Source organism: Tachypleus tridentatus, chromosome 10 (genome assembly GCF_004210375.1).
Source record: "Tachypleus tridentatus isolate NWPU-2018 chromosome 10, ASM421037v1, whole genome shotgun sequence".
NCBI classification, from domain to species: Eukaryota; Metazoa; Arthropoda; class Merostomata; order Xiphosura; family Limulidae; genus Tachypleus; species Tachypleus tridentatus.
Genome location: NC_134834.1, coordinates 150,710,276 through 150,728,378, shown reverse-complemented (window position 1 = coordinate 150,728,378; position 18,103 = coordinate 150,710,276). Strand labels below are relative to the sequence as shown.

General features: G+C 35.7%; 1 protein-coding gene and 1 long non-coding RNA gene across 10 annotated transcripts in view; both read right to left on the bottom strand.

The window, feature by feature from the left end:
* Positions 1 to 13,251, bottom strand: part of LOC143230628 (kazrin-like) — a 79,350-nt gene extending 66,099 nt beyond the window's left edge. For 6 of the 9 annotated variants that reach the window (XR_013016552.1, XR_013016553.1, XM_076464491.1 and 3 more), the window contains exon 1: positions 1,158 to 2,166. Coding sequence is in view for 7 of the 9 variants with exons in the window: in XM_076464491.1 (XP_076320606.1) it covers positions 1,158 to 1,248 (91 nt within the window). In the remaining 2 variants the exon portion in view is untranslated. Of the gene's footprint in view, positions 1 to 1,157; positions 2,168 to 12,620 lie in introns of those variants that run through there. The other 3 variants (XM_076464487.1, XM_076464486.1, XM_076464490.1) reach the window with 3 other exon arrangements.
* A 291-nt stretch (positions 13,252 to 13,542) lies between these two features.
* LOC143230627 (uncharacterized) overlaps positions 13,543 to 18,103 on the bottom strand; it is a 33,599-nt gene continuing 29,038 nt past the window's right edge. Inside the window, exon 3 of the long non-coding RNA XR_013016551.1 lies at positions 13,543 to 13,808. This is a non-coding gene — a long non-coding RNA (uncharacterized LOC143230627). The remainder of the gene's footprint in view (positions 13,809 to 18,103) is intronic.

Sequence of the window (18,103 nt, the reverse complement as noted above, 5' to 3'; positions counted from 1 at the left end):
TTATTAGAACCTCAACATTAAGAACATTCAGTTGATACATTTCCAACTGATGAAAACATAGAAAGAATTATTTAATTAGTATCTAAGAGAAAAAAGCGATTCTGTCCAAGTTTTAGAAAAATTAGAGTACACAGATATAGAAACATATTATTAAATGATACATGAGAAGAAAGTAGATAATACTGTGACTCACATCTACTATGACAAGTTAATAACCATAATAATAAATAATATCTACTTTGACAAGTTAATAACTATAATAATAAAAATACTAACATCTACTATGACAAGTTAATAACTGTAATAATAAACATAATAACATCTACTACCACATGTTAATAAGTATAGTAGTAAATATAATGACATCTACTACCACATGTTAATAAGTATAATAGTAAATATAATGACATCTAATATCACATGTTAATAAGTATAGTAGTAAATATAATAACATCTACTACCACATGTTAATAAGTATAATAGTAAATATAATAACATCTAATATCACATGTTATTAATTCTGAGTTCAGTACATTGTGTTGTTAACATTTCGTTTGAGAGATATTTGTGTGAAGAAATTTGTTAGAACTGTTAACAGTGATAAAATTATTTTGAAGTAGGTTATTATCAAACTTTTATTGTTTTGAGTATAACTGCACCTTGCTATCTGAGCTAATTAAATAGTGATTACAGTCTGACAAAGCATTTCTACCGCCCACCTCTTCAAGCCAGCCTATTACAAAACAATTCTTCAAATATTACAAAGATTAAAAATGAATCCATTGAAACAACAATATAAAATGTTATAATGTTGTGACTGTTTTTGGGATGAAACCCAACACTTTCTAGTGGTGAACTTTTCTTGAAATGTAAACCATAATAATAGGACTCGTCTTATTTAGGTGTGGGCGAGAATAACAGGACGTGTCTTCTTCAAGTGTAAGCCAGAATAATAGGACCTGTCTTATTCAGGTGTAAGCCAGAATAATAGGACCTGTCTTATTTAGGTGTAAGCCAGAATAATAGGTCCTGTCTTCTTCACTGATAAAGTTTGCAGATAAACTCACTCTATAAAGCTTGATTTACCAACCTTTTTAAACCGACATCTTTTGTTTGCTATAAATATTATGTAACAACTAACACTAATTGATCTTTACCTTTCTGATAGTGGTCGTTTTGCTTCCCGAATGCCTTTGAAAAGGCATTACACCTTCTACTGCCCGCACTCGCAAAACCGTTGTTATCCATGCTGTTGACGAACTGTGGTTAAAGAATACTGACTCCACTCAACCACACGAGAAACTAATTATACTAGTGTGGTGCACTTCACCACAGAAAAAGCTTATCAGTTTCACTCGCTTCTACATGAATTTGTTCAACACTGTAGCACGTGCGTCACGTAGTCTGTTTCGACTTCTCAGGTGGTAGCTATGTTGTTGTTTTTCTTTATCGCACACAAAGTTCAACTCGAATTCCGTCCTAGGTCTCAGACTTCGAGCAATGGTTCTAGATTCTCTCAGGACAGGAAAAAGTCTGTTTCAGTTGTTAGATGAAACATAAATTCCTAATTGTCTCTCACCATCAAGTGTTGTAGATAAGAAACGAGTACACTGAGTCTGTTAGGTCACGTGCACCAACGAGCTTCCGTCAGTCACCAAACCGGCTCCAAAACCCTTACGGGTCATACATACCCAGTTCTAACTTATGGACAAAGTCCTCGGTTTTCAAATTTATTTTCCTCACCCCACTAAACACTGAATAATTTGCCCCGCTTATCTTCTTTCAACAAAAGTCTACATTTCAAGCTTCAAATTAAGTTTCAACGGTTTTCCAGCCCTTTTCAGTGTTCTAACCGTCGCCCAGGTAGCATGGCAGGTAAATGTAACGGGAAGGGGAAGGGGGAGACGTGCGTCATCTTTTTTGCCGGCGTTTAGTACGTATCGGAAACAACAGTTTCCACTTCTAAATATTGGTAATTTGCTGTGGGTCAGCCCTCATAGTTCACCATTATACATGTAAAGCCGTATTTATGAGACACAAAGCAATTTTATAACGTTTCACAAAAAAATGCAGAAAGCTGATAATTCGATTAAATAAAAAATTCTCATCGAGATTGCTTTAGGGCGGCGGTTTTTTATACGTTTTTAACTTTGTAAAGGTACAAACAAATGCGACCAAGGTTCGATAAAATACACAGCTAGCTGATTTCCTTCGTATTACACGGTAATTGACACAAACGGATGATATAAATTAAACAAGCGATATCACGAAGTACGTGTATATACATCTGTATTGATAACCGCGAGGCAAATATCATTATAAGGGAGTTTACATTCAATAACCTGTGACAATAATAACGGTTGAAGCTAAATATAAAAGTCCAACTTTACTCACAAAAATTTCTTTTTTTTTTACGGCAGCAATTTAACTGTGATTAGCAGCATTACTTAAGTACGGCTTTAAATGCTTTACTATATTTTCAAGGTAACCGAACGCTTGAAGAGATGGTCCCTTATACGCTAGCCTTTCAAGGGCAGAAGCACTTAATGTTCCACCTGTGTCATTTTGTTGTAAGTTTATACAATAGTACGTGTTGAACTTTAGGATTAGTCGACACTGTTCTCTATTACTTAAGTTAAAATATAGATATCCACTGGCTGGTGTACCAGTTCAACGCATGAAGAAAACCATAAGGGCTTCTGGGGATAAAATATTGGATGAGGTCCAAACGTCAAACACCCCTAGTACACTCCCCAAAGGGTCTTAAGGGTGTAGATTTGATAAAAATTCATCCAGTGGTTCGCCAATTATAAGAGCACACAAACGTCTATCAAATAAGAGTTTATATAATGATGTAGATACATAAAGAAATATTAGTACTAATAATTGAATTATTAGAACTATAGAGAATCGTACTCAAGTGTCAAGTCAATAGATCATAGATATGGATGGGATGGTGAATTTTTATAGTGTTTCTTATTACCAGAACACGTTAAAATCTATCCAGAGTTGACCACGCACGAGCCTTCGTCGTTGGGAAAACGTGAGAAGAGTTCACTATAAAAGTGTCATTACTTTTAAATTTATGCCTTAATAGCCCTATTATGGGCTTACAACAAGAAATAGCTAATATGCTTTCAATGTGTTTTTTTCTCACTGGAATCCCGTAATGGACCTGTTAGGACCAAAGTGCTAAAGCTATCAGTTTGATGGTGGTATTTTTTACCACATATTCTACACTTAAGTATATAATGGTCTTCAATTATTCCTCCACAATAACGAGTTGGGTCCTTTTTTAACCCGTGATCTTCACAGTTTTCATGGTATCTCCATTACAAAATCCTAAAAACGTTGGAAAGTTCTTGAAGAGCAAGAACTGGAGCCGGTTCAGAAGGTAGTCAAATGAAGTACTCTGAAGATTTCGTATGACAATAAAACAGCTGGAATATCCACTGGTTGAGATAAAACAAACCATACAGATAACAGTGTTTGTTTTAACTGTAGCTGCTACACACGGGATAATAGTATCCTCACGACCCCATGTTAGGACTATATTTACCACCACAAAATTTTCTATATAACATGACATTCCATTCTGTCGGTATCAAAATTCACAAGCTGCTGAGTTACAAAAGTATTAACACACTTACTAAAAGAAAATATTAGGCCCGGCATGGCCAGGTGGCTAAGGCGCTCGACTCGTAATCCGAGGATCGCGGGTTTGAATCCCCGTCACACCAAACATGCTCGCCCTTTCAGCTGTGGTGGGAGTTATTACGTCACGATCAATCCCACTATTCGTTGGTAAACGAGTAGCACAAGAGTTGGCGGTGGGTTCTGATGACTAGCAGCCTTCCCTATAGCCTTACACTGCTAAATTAGGGACGACTAGCGCAGATAGCCCTCGTGTAACTTTGCGCGAAATTCAAAACAAACAAAAAACACAACCTAACTTTCTTGTCGATTAATAAAATCTCACTGGTAATAACCTAAGGTATAATAATAAAATAACAGACGAATTATGATGCTTATACTGTCGTTAACACCAAAGAAAACTAATATGGTGTTAAACTAGACTTTCTTGTTAACACTACAGGAAACTAATGCCGTACCAGAGCTAGACTTTTTTCTTAACACCACAGGAAACTAATGTCATACCAGAACTAGACTTTCTGTTAACACCACAGAAAACTAATGTCATACCACAGCTAAACTTTCTGTTAACACCACAGAAAACTAATGTCACACCAGAACTAGACTTTCTGTCAACACCACAGAAAACTAATGTTATACCAGAGCTAGACATTCTTGTTAACACCGCAGGAAACTAATGTTACACCAGAACTAGACTTTCTGTCAACACCACAGAAAACTAATGTTATACCAGAGCTAGACATTCTTGTTAACACCACAGGAAACTAAAGTCATACCACAGGTAAACTTTCTGTTAACACTACAGAAAACTAATGTTATACCAGAGCTAGACATTCTTGTTAACACCGCAGGAAACTAATGTCACACCAGAACTAGACTTTTTGTCAACACCACAGAAAACTAATGTTATACCAGAGCTAGACATTCTTGTTAACACCGCAGGAAACTAATGTCACACCAGAACTAGACTTTCTGTCAACACCACAGAAAACTAATGTTATACCAGAGCTAGACATTCTTGTTAACACCACAGGAAACTAAAGTCATACCACAGCTAGACATTCTTGTTAACACCACAGGAAACTAAAGTCATACCACAGGTAAACTTTCTGTTAACACTACAGAAAACTAATGTTATACCAGAGCTAGACATTCTTGTTAACACCGCAGGAAACTAATGTCACACCAGAACTAGACTTTCTGTCAACACCACAGAAAACTAATGTTATACCAGAGCTAGACATTCTTGTTAACACCGCAGAAAACTAATGTTATACCAGAGCTAGACATTCTTGTTAACACCACAGGAAACTAAAGTCATACCACAGCTAGACATTCTTGTTAACACCACAGGAAACTAAAGTCATACCACAGGTAAACTTTCTCTTAACACTACAGAAAACTAATGTTATACCAGAGCTAGACATTCTTGTTAACACCGCAGGAAACTAATGTCACACCAGAACTAGACATTCTTGTTAACACCACAGGAAACTAAAGTCATACCACAGCTAGACATTCTTGTTAACACCACAGGAAACTAAAGTCATACCACAGCTAGACATTCTTGTTAACACCACAGGAAACTAAAGTCATACCACAGGTAAACTTTCTGTTAACACTACAGAAAACTAATGTTATACCAGAGCTAGACATTCTTGTTAACACCGCAGGAAACTAATGTCACACCAGAACTAGACTTTCTGTCAACACCACAGAAAACTAATGTCACACCAGAACTAGACTTTCTGTCAACACCACAGAAAACTAATGTTATACCAGAGCTAGACATTCTTGTTAACACCACAGAAACTAAAGTCATACCACAGCTAGACATTCTTGTTAACACCACAGGAAACTAAAGTCATACCACAGCTAGACATTCTTGTTAACACCACAGGAAACTAAAGTCATACCACAGGTAAACTTTCTGTTAACACTACAGAAAACTAATGTTATACCAGAGCTAGACATTCTTGTTAACACCGCAGGAAACTAATGTCACACCAGAACTAGACTTTCTGTCAACACCACAGAAAACTAATGTTATACCAGAGCTAGACATTCTTGTTAACACCGCAGAAAACTAATGTTATACCAGAGCTAGACATTCTTGTTAACACCACAGGAAACTAAAGTCATACCACAGCTAGACATTCTTGTTAACACCACAGGAAACTAAAGTCATACCACAGGTAAACTTTCTGTTAACACTACAGAAAACTAATGTTATACCAGAGCTAGACATTCTTGTTAACACCGCAGGAAACTAATGTCACACCAGAACTAGACTTTCTGTCAACACCACAGAAAACTAATGTCACACCAGAACTAGACATTCTTGTTAACACCACAGGAAACTAAAGTCATACCACAGGTAAACTTTCTGTTAACACTACAGAAAACTAATGTTATACCAGAGCTAGACATTCTTGTTAACACCGCAGGAAACTAATGTCACACCAGAACTAGACTTTCTGTCAACACCACAGAAAACTAATGTTATACCAGAGCTAGACATTCTTGTTAACACCACAGGAAACTAAAGTCATACCACAGCTAGACATTCTTGTTAACACCACAGGAAACTAAAGTCATATCACAGGTAAACTTTCTGTTAACACTACAGAAAACTAATGTTATACCAGTTCTATACTTTGTTTAGAATCACTACTGATGAACGAAAAAAATATTTATGTTTTACATAGCACATAACATATGGTATTACCAACATACAACTAAAGTGTGAACACAATACTTACAACTATGAATGTAAGACTTACTACCAGTTTTACCTTATTGCATAAGCTATGGAAGCTCATTTGTTTTTCACGCTTTTACAGACTAATCTTATAACCCTGTCATCATTAAAATTGCAGAGCAGCCTGGTGTTTCACCATTATTTGAAGACCACGTGTTTACATGTACAGATGTCAGAAGTTTTTGTTATCTATACAGAACGCATACTGTAGGAGTGTAAATAAAACAAACATCATACGTGTCACACGGCACGAGGCTAAACACACCTTCAACCTTCTTTTACAGTAATTGTTTATGTTTTCAGTCTACAAGACGCGAACCGTAGATGAATCCGTTGTTTTCAGAGATAACAATATCAGATTCAAATTGGTATCACGATCCATCCAAATAACAATTCATGAGGTCGCATGCTCGTAGAATTACTAATCATAGTTATCTGTGAGGCCTAACCCTAACCGCTGTCTATTGGTGAAAACACAATGATAACCACTTCACAGAACATCTTCAGAAAGCTACTATCTACGACTAAACAATACAGAAACAGATTATAGATACACATCGTATCATTTATACTATCAACATCCCTCCTATCGATCATTATCAGCACAGCGTTTCCCAGAAGTTTGTCATCCATCTATTTAATAAATATGGTGTCTTACGCGTACCTTCTTTTTTAATGAAAAAGATAGTTAATTGACGAGATATAAACACGCTCATGCATATTGTAGTATTTATTAATTATTTTAATTTATGAAACTATAATAAAACGCTTGGTTTTCATATTTCACTCTAATCGCCATCACCCGTCCTTAAGAGACCATTTACGCCCACGTTGCCTCATACTTCGGAAAACGCTGGGTTAACATATCTAGCGCAGATAGACCTCGTGCAGCTTTGCGTGAAATTCAAAACACACGCTAACATACTGTCGAACAATTACTGTTTAGTCTATCAACAACTTTCTCTAATAAGTCAAAAACCTTTGTAGGCTGTCAACAACTTTCTGTATAAACCAAAAGTATTTGTGGAATAGTTACATCTTCTCTGTTGTAAGCCAAGCGTTCTTGTGAACCATCAATAACATTCTGTAATGAGTATCTAAATACTGAACACAATCTAAACCACTTCACAAAGAGTTAACTAATCTTTTACACCATCTAAATAAACTTTAATGAGATAGGACAAGTTTGATAGTAGCAACGTATTTTGCGGTATCCAATTTACTATACAAAGATCTCACACCGACATCTTAATTTGTGATGTCCAGTACGTGTACATCTGACACCAGCATTGTATTTTGTGATGTCCAGTACGTGTACATCTGACACCAGCATTGTATTTTGTGATGTCCAGTACATGTACATCCGACACCAGCATTGTATTTTGTGATGTCTAGTACATGTACATCCGACGCCAAATGTAAATACAGATAAAATATATTCCTACATATCCACTAATATTATAAAATTGGTTAGACGTTATGCCCACTTTATCAAAATAACAGTTCTCAACACAGAATACACTCGAATTATAACCACAATGTCTTTGTTAGTTTCAAAAATCTGTTTCTCACTGTTTTTCATTCATTCATTATTAAAATTTGAAGATTAAAACTTGGTTAAAAGCTAGAAAGTAATACACAAACTAAGTTAAAGTTAGAAAGTAATACACAGACTAGGTTAAAGTCACAAAGTATTACATGAATCACCGTACGTTTCAAAGGGTAGTGTTAATGTTCTAACTCCAAAGTTATCCGCCTTTGAAACATATTTTTCTGCCCCTTAGTGGCTCGTTAGTAAATATGAAGGCTTGTAACTCTATGATTATGGTGAAGTGTTACTAATTTAAAAATACTGGGTAGATAAGTATCATCATAAGGTACCGACCGTGGTATGCGACTCTCACCATCCAGAACCTGAATGTGAATCAGCCCTAATTTAACTTATAGAAAATATCACGTGTTTTTATGACCAGATGCTACAGTAAACTAGTACCAACAAACTTTATACCGAAATACAACTGGAGTATAACCAGAATACGAATCGATTTTCTCTGTAAAAAGACTCTTAAATCGTAATCCTTGTACCATCAGACTTAATAATAATAATTGTATCTTTTGTGTACCAAGACCCTACTCTGGGGACTTTATTACAATATTAAACACTTTATCTTCTGAACTTAATACTCTATTCTTGTGACTTTCTCTATGTAGAACTATTCCTGGAACTAAACATATGTACCACAATTCCGGTACACTCCACATATTCTTCATTACCTGTAGCAGCTCCTTTTCCGATATGTACCACAATTCCGGTACACTCCACATATTCTTCATTACCTGTAGCAGCTCCTTTTCCGATATGTACCACAATTCCGGTACACTCCACATATTCTTCATTACCTGTAGCAGCTCCTTTTCCGATATGTACCACAATTCCGGTACACTCCACATATTCTTCATTACCTGTAGCAGCTCCTTTTCCGATATGTACCACAATTCCGGTACACTCCACATATTCTTCATTACCTGTAGCAGCTCCTTTTCCGGACTGGGAACGTGACGACATCATGTCAAGTTTGACTAATAAAGGTTAGTGAGCTGTTCCATAACACACACCAAAGGAATAGCGAAATGTTTCGTAACTACACACGAGGTGAAAATAGTGAATTGTTCCGTAACCACACACCAGGGGAAACAGTGAACTGTTCCAGGGCTGCATTAGGGCTGGAACTAAGTGAAAGTCACGCTAAAGGTGATTTTAAAATATCTAACGATTAATATAGATATTTCTGAAGCTGATTATCACCATGACAGTTCTGTAACTAGTATTAGAGCACAGATTAGGACCGGCACGATATGGTGGTTAGACGTTGGACTCGCAATCTAATGGGTGCGAGTTCGAATCTCGCTGCCAAATATGCCCTACCTTTCTGCCTTTGAGGTGTTATAAAGTGATAATCAATCCCATTTTTCACATAAGTAAAAGAATAGTTCAAGAGTTGGTGGTGAGCGTTCTTGATTAGCTTCCCTTCCTTTGGTCTACCACTTGTAAATTAAGGATGGCTAGCACAATTAGTTCCCGAATGAGCAGCTTTGTGTGCGAAACTTCAAGAACAAAGTTTGGTTTGGTTTGAATTTCGGGCAAAGCTACACGAAGACTATCTGCGCTAGCCGCCCCTAATTTTGCAGAGTTTGCTAGAGGGAAGGCAGCTAGTCATAACCACCCACGGTCAACTCTTGGGCTACTCTTTTACCAACGAATAGTAGGATTGACCGTAACATTATAACGCCCCCACGACTGAAAGGGCGAGCATGTTTTGGTGTGACAGGGATTCGAACCTGCAACTCTCGGATTACGAGTCGAGTGCCTTAACCACCTGGCCATGCCGGGCCTCAAGAACAAAGAAACAAACCGAGAATGCTAACGCAAACTGGTGGTGTTAGGCTAGAGCTCGAGTTAGGGAAGGTTATAAATTACTTAAACTTAGAACGGATACGGCCTATCACATTGGCCTATATTAGATTACACTGCAAATATAGGAGTTTAGAAAAGGCCTAACGTTGACTTTAGCAATTAATTGAAAAGGGATCCTAGGAACCAACAGCGACCATTAAAATCAACATGGCCGACGATATGAGAAACAGTAATAAACACAGCACCAAAACGAAGACTTTCTTAAAAAGTGTGCATGAAATCAAGAGCGAAGTGGACTTACTCGTTCTTTGTAAATTGTTTTGATAAATCTTCAGCCGGTATTTGGAACAATAAAGTTTGGACAAGTATTTTGAACTTAAGAAGACTGATTTTTTTCTCTGTTTTTATTTCTTGTAAAATAAATTCAATTTCAAACAATAAACTGTTGAGTTTAAAAGTCATTTACATATGGAATAACAGTATCCACAGCCAGCTAACAGTAGAACGCAGGTGTGCAGACTCACACCACCAAACCCGGGTTTCGATACCTTGTTGGGCAGAGTACAGATAACCCATTGTGTAGCTTTATGATTAATTCCAAAACAGAAAGACAAACAGGTCTTGAGTATCATTTCCAACCACGTATCTTTTTCGTTCTCAACAACTAACTTGCTACTAAAATCCAAGGTTCGATTTCGCTTGATGTACATAGCACAGATAACTCATTGTGCACTTTACTAACAAAACCAAAAGGTTCACGTTCACCAGCTTGTGATAAATTATTACCATGAAGTATAGTTGTTTAATGCCATCTACTGAGTAAAAAATGAACCTCCTATTTCTCACTACTATTTATTTAAATCCTCCATTTCGCTATCTGCAATTTTTTTATCAGGTGATAAGACTGCAGTAGACAAGGCAGGTATCCACACAAAACGTTCATGGTGACTATGAAACTTATTACCCTGTGTCTGTACAGGACAGCAGTTTCCATAAAGCACTGAATATAAACCACGACAACAGACAAACGCAGGAACACGACTATTGTATTTACAGTTCATAACAAGCATCAAGAGAGGTGGAGGAATGGACAAAGTATTCAAAATATCGATAATCCAATAACTTGCAGTCACGTAATTTTAAGAAAAAATATTTCAAAGTTTGTGGTCGTAACTGCTGATCTCATGTTATTCGTCTTTTCTTGAGAGACAAGGAAGAGTTTTTTTTGTTGTTTTTTTAACCGGTTATTAACTTGACTGTTGGCAAAATGTAAAAATATGTCACAGCAAGACTACTAGAAAAAATTAGATAATGTAGCATCCAGCTATGCGGTTTGTTGTCTTCAGAACACTAACCACATCACATCATCCGACCATGTGGTTTCATGTATTTCGGACACTAACCACATCATTTGATCATGTGGTCTCATGTTGTTAGGACACTTACCACATCATCTGACCGTGTGGTTTAACGTCTTCAGAATACTAACCACATAACTTCACATGACCATATTGTTTCATGTCTTCAGGACACTAACCAGATCACATCATCTGACCATGTGGTTCGATGCCTTCAAGACACTAACCACATCATCTGACCATGTATTTTATCGTGTATCGATCAATATCGGACCAGATTTCTGTAACTGACTGATCCGTTCTACCTAACAGATTTCTGTAACTAACTGATGTAGTATGACAACAGGTATCTAGATCACATCTGGTATTGTTTCACTTTTCTTAAGTTTTCTTTATTTTCTATCATTTTTGTTTAAAATGAGAAGAGAAGGTTGATAGAATATAGGTACTAAAACTAACACCCACAATATTGAAACTGAACTGCTATTAGAAATAGATACATTAACCCCATTTTGTTATTCAAATTAAAAGTGATAATACATTAGGAACCTTATGAACTATCGATACGATGAATATGAAGAAGTACTCTGAATTAAGACAGAATAATAATAATGTTTAGGTTTAATGAAGAATCATTTATCAGTTTGAAAACAACGTCATTCGTTACTTTCTGTGTCTATATTTATCACGCGACAGAATAAAAATAAATCTGATACTTTCCATTAGTTTACAGAAGTCTCTATATTTTCCGTTATCATGTTTCGTTCACTAATTTCCAGATGTAACTTTACTTTCATCATGTTTCGTTTGACTGATTGTTGTTAAGCGCAAATCTACACCAAGGGCTATCTGTGCTCTCGACTTCGGGCATATAAATTCGATTATTTCTAGTGTTATAAACTAGCATTCTTATTGCTGTGCCACCTGCGAGGCTATCGTGTTTCGAGTTTTTACTAATCAAAGAAGTAAAACGGTATTAAATTAGGCCTAGATATCTATTAGTTAGCACAGGATAGATAAATAGTGTGTTACGCGGGAATTTCGATTTATTTTTATTTAAATGTTAACCCCATCGTACGGCTTTATACTTAGAAAACAACAATATAACAAAGTAAGTTTCAAAGCTCTGCAGTTTGAAAAAAAATATCTGTTTTTTGTCTCGCTTTTTAAAACTTGGAGAGCACGCCTTTTCTATTCATTAGAAATACCGATAAGTCACGTGATAAATATAGCCACACCTATCCCACCAAGGAAAGTGTGATATTTGCCTTACAAAGCAGAAGACCACACACTCACCACGTGTATATGGGTGTCCAAAAAAGACCGACACAATTCTGAGAAAGGTCGTTCAACTTATTCGGTAAGATTGAACAATATATATTGTTAAGTACTTTCATAAGCAGAAGGGCCGATGTATGCACAGTAAACATACCTGTGACGATTGCCTTGTGACACACGTTGTCGTCCTTTACTTCTTCAGTTTCTGCCATGACGTCACACAAAAACAATGGTAGCCAATCAATCCACACCACCGGCCGTAGTTATAAAACTTGTACAAGCATTGTAGCTCGTGCTAAGATCACGTAATTATTCTAGACTCAGTTCTGTTAGAGCACTACCCCTATCACGTTACCATGGCAATGGGTGTTTTGTTATTGTTGTGTCTCTTCCATGTACAAACTAAGCAGGACAAACAGGTTAACACTGTCGGTAGAAGAGCAGTAAGTTCGTATTATACATCAGCCAATGTCTCGAGACATTTCACATTACGTAAGAGAAATCCTCGGCTATTCCTCTTTACGAGAGAATAAAGAATCTAGCAACTAGAACTCACTGAAGGTAAGTAGCAGTAAATCATACACAATACGAAGCTGCTCAAGACACGTGATCTGTTTGGACCAATAAGAATGGATAACACTTCCTTCCACAAATATCCTAATATTATCTCTCGTCCAACGCGAGCGTTAGTTTTTTACTAGCCAGTGTTTCAGCTTTTATTATATCAACGGACAAACTGCCAGGTGAGAAGCGCGCGCGAGAACAGCTACCGCGCAGACGCATCAAGCCACCTCCCTCCCACGGAGAAGTTAGTATATCAGATTGTATCACCTCTGTGTCCCTTCCCCCACTAGGACAAAAGCCCTACGGCAGTATTCTGTTGGACAGGTCCATTTCTTCAAGTTAAGAAAACAGTAGACACTGGCTGGGCCTCAAAACTACCAAGTTTCTAAGCAGCCTTTGATAGGAATGTTAGAAACCGTCCGTCACAAGAGAAGACACCACATTCGTTTCTCTCTATTATCTCAAACCATTATATTTATTACATACATATATATTTAATGGACGATGTTTTCTAAAAGCTATCAACACTTCTACGAAAAGTGGGGCCTATTAGGCCCCACTTTTAGGCCCCACTTTTCGTAGGAGTGTTAACAAACAATAACAGCTCTTCAAAATCTTAGTTCATTTAATAACATCGTTCTTAAAATTTATTCAACAAATAGTAAATTATCGAGTTAAAACAAGTCCTGTGTATAGATAGACGAGATAATCTTCTTTCTTGTGTAGAATTTGGTACACCAGCAGTTGACACTAGAACATCCTGTAGGACACGCTGGGCCTATAAAAGATAGGAAGCATTCTGTAAAACACACTGAACCTATAAATGATAGGAAATATCCTGTAGGACGCACTGGACCTATAAAATATAGGAAACATCCTGTAAAACACACTGTAACTATAAATGATAGGAAACATCCTGTAAAACACACTGAACCTATAAATGATAGGAAACATCCTGTAGGACGCACTGGACCTATAAACTATAGGAAACATCCTGTAAAACACACTGCACCTATAAATGATAGCAAACATCCTGTAGGACACACTGGACCTATAAAATATAGGAAACATCCTGTAAAACACACTAAACCTATAAATGATAGGAAACATCCTGTAGGACGCACTGGACCTATAAAATATAGGAAACATCCTGTAAAACACACTGGACCTATAAAATATAGGAAACATCCTGTAAAACACACTGCACCTATAAATGATAGGAAACATCCTGTAAAACACACTGCACCTATAAATGATAGGAAGCATCCTGTAAAACACACTGCACCTATAAGTGATAGCAAACATCCTGTAGGACACACTGAACCTATAAATGCTAGAAATGTCTACCTTTTAAACATTTGTATTATTGGTTAATGCCTGATGAGATAGGCCTACCTTCTAGCAACGTTTGGGTTATTGGGTTCACTCCTGATGAGATAGGTCTACCTTCTAGAAACGTTTGGATTATTGGTTCATCTGGGTATAAAACGTTTGGGTTATTGGGTTCACTTCTGACTAGATACGTCTACCTTTAAAAACGTTTGAGTTATTGGGTTCACTCCTGATGAGATAAGTCTACCTTCTGGAAACGTTTGGGTTATTGGTTCAACTGAGTTTAAAACGTTTGGGTTATTGGGTTGACTCCTGATGAGATAGGTTAGTCTATTTTATAAACTCTTTGGATTAATTAACATATTCTAGAGTATTTTTTGTTTTTCTCTATTTCTTTCCGAGAGAATTAAAAAGTGTATGACTAGATGATATACAGTGTAAACGTAATGTATAATTCTGACAAACATCTGTATAAGTGAAACGTAATTAATTTGCCACCAATACCTAATTAAGTTAGCTAGCTTACCTTTAATATGCGGTAATCATTACTAATCCTACAATACTAAAAGCAAAAATGCTACGATAACATTTCTTTACGTTTAACGTAAGATACTCATCACTAATACTACAATATTATAGGTAGCAATGTTGTCGTTACGTTTCTTATCATATTCTTTACTAATATTACAATACTAAAAATAACATTGTTCCCTTCACGCCTTACTGGTGGGTCTATTGCCACTTCTTTAAAGCGCTATCTATATGCACGGAACAGAATATTCTTCTTATGTTTTAATCTCCACTTAAATCAGACCTTATGATAAATAAGATGTCAGAGCTTAAATGAGTTATTTTTATAGATATTAAGTATAATTTCAATGAAGAGTTATAATGAATAATATCAGAGTAAAATGATTTTTAAGTTCGATTTCTAGAAATTCTATAGATATATTTTACAAACGTGTATTTAGAGAGCTCAGAAACTCACTGGAATAGAGAATAAAGCATTTTTTTTTATAAATAATAGATGTAGATCCGATTTTAAAACTAGCCCTATATACATTAGTAACTTCTGTGTTTTTGTTTTTGTGATAATAGGTACGTTACTTGTAAAGGTTATGGTATTCCAGATTTATCAGTAACTGTTGTGATTTTTTTTTTTTTTTTACTTTATTGGTGTTATATTCATGGTTTACAAGTAAAGTATCTAGTATTCATGTTTTACTGTTAAGCGTTACAGTATTAGACAGTAACTTATAACGGTTGTGTTGTACTTGCTTTAATGCTAACAACTGTGATATTCCCATTTTACTGGAATTGGTTGTGGTACTTCTGAATATATTTCTGATAATAACAAATTCATGGTACTTTTATTTACACCTGTTTACAAATCAAACTCATAAACAGTTCGTTATTACAAATACCAACTTGAAACATGTCTACACAAACCTATAGTTCCAGATAAAGAGTTCGTTATCACAAATATCAACATAAAACTTGTTTACACAAATATATAGTTCCCGATAGAGAGTTAACAATCATAAATATTAATACAACAGACCTGTCTACACAAGTTCGAGTTTCTGACAGTTTTAAACACAATTATTAACACAGAGTATTTTCACACAAACCTATAGTTTCAGTCACATAATTTTATCTACACAGAGTGAAGTATCAGTAAACCTAACATACGGAATACATGTTATATTTTCTATATAAAAGTTTCAGATAACATACAGGCTAAGAAGCAAAGAATACGTTCTCCCTATAAACCAAAACTTTATTTCTGGAATAATATTTACACACTTAAAGAAAACAATAAAAAAATTGTTTATTTCAGTTTAGACTCACGAAATGAATACCTTTATTCTACGTTGAAAAGGTGATTATTTATTATTATATTATAAGTTTTAATGGCTCTTCAGAATGTACAAGTACTCTGATTTTATGGAGCTTTAATACCAAAGAACAGAGTTAGATACTAGTACATTGCCATCTATTGACGTGATAAACAAACAGTTTCACAGTACTATAAAGTATTATTCATGTGTGAATCTTGCCATAAATTATTAGCTTCAAAACATTATATTGCGATATTCTTGCCACATTATGTGTGCTATTATCCATTACGTTCATAGTAATCTTAAAATGTTAAACGCGCTAGTGTTCATTACGTTTCTAATAACCTCAACATGCTACATGAGTTACAGTTCATAATGTTTCTAATACCGTGTTTCTCCGATAATAAGACCTAGTGTGATTTTTGGGGATAGTTTTAATATAAGCCCTACCCTTAAAATAAGCCCTAGTTAAGAGTGGCAGGAAGAGGAAAGAAATAAAAAAAAATAATTTATTAATTAGTTTAATAGTTAGTTAATTAGTTTGTTTAAGTATTGATCAAATTGAGTTTCTGAATGTTTTTCGTAATTTCTATTTCTTTAGAGGTCTTATAATTTTTACTTTGTAACTTCATTTTTTTAATATATCAAAATAAGACATCCCCCCGAAAATAAGCCCTAGTGTCATATTTTGGAGTGAAAATTAATATAAGCCCTGTCTTATTTTCGGAGAAACACGGTAATATGAACATGAGTTTATCCGTTTCGTTGCTAATGACATTAAATTCTGCACGAGTTACAGTTCACTGCGTTTCTAATTAGCGAAAAGTCCCACATTAAAAGGCTCTAAGCGAAGTATTAAATAGTGGACCCTCACCCCCTTGTATACCCATGCTTTAGTTTTAACAAACTAAATTTATTACTCATAAAGATAAGGAAAAAAACACATTTATCTTAAAAACAACTTATCGGATATTATTATACGTTTCTTATTTTAATATTTATCATAATGATTGCAATGCCTTGTGAGTTCTGAGCCATTGCCTCTTTTGCGCAGCGGATAAAACAGCCCTGTTAGTGAGAGAAGTTGATGAAGTAATACTGAACTGGTAAGATAGATTTGGGAAATTTTCTGATGACGAAAAACCTGCTTTGTAATCAATGAAGTTTGGACACGACGTTATTAGATTCCTAAGACATTTTTTTCTACGGATATTTATACTACTGTTTGTGACCAGAGATTAATAGCGTTGTAAAGGTGTTGGTTTGGTTTGAATTTCTTTAGCCACAAGCTACTCGAAGGCCAGTTCCGCTAGCCGTCCCTAATTGTGTAGCAATAGACTAGAGAAGGCAGCTAGTCAACACTTTCCATCGCCAACTGTGGGGTTACTCTCTACCAATAAGTAGTAGGATTTTCCATTACCTTATAACGCTCCCACGGCTGAAAGTGTAAGCTTGTTCGGGGACAGGATTCGATCCCGCGACCTGCAGATTGCAAGTCGAGTGTACTATCGACCAGAACGGTACTGGTTTAGAATAGAAGTGTTTAGTTCAAATAAGATGTTTTTTAACTTTTACATTTGGTTGTTTCTTTAAAACTATTGTATATTAATACGTAATGGTTGATATTAGTGAACCAAATAGCTAAACACCGTTACACTGCATTTTAAAATTCTATCCCTAAAATTATTTCGAAAATAATACTCACTTGGAAAACCAGCTTCACTGTGCATAACAAAAAATAAAAAAAACTTCCATGTTTATTACCATTCCAATTCCTAATAGAAATTTAGATTAAAATCATTTTGATTGAATAAATAACCAAATACCAACAAAGGTAAAATCAGAGAAGCCATCTTAATTAACCCTTAAACGGCGGCCATCATCAATTGGTGCTGCTACC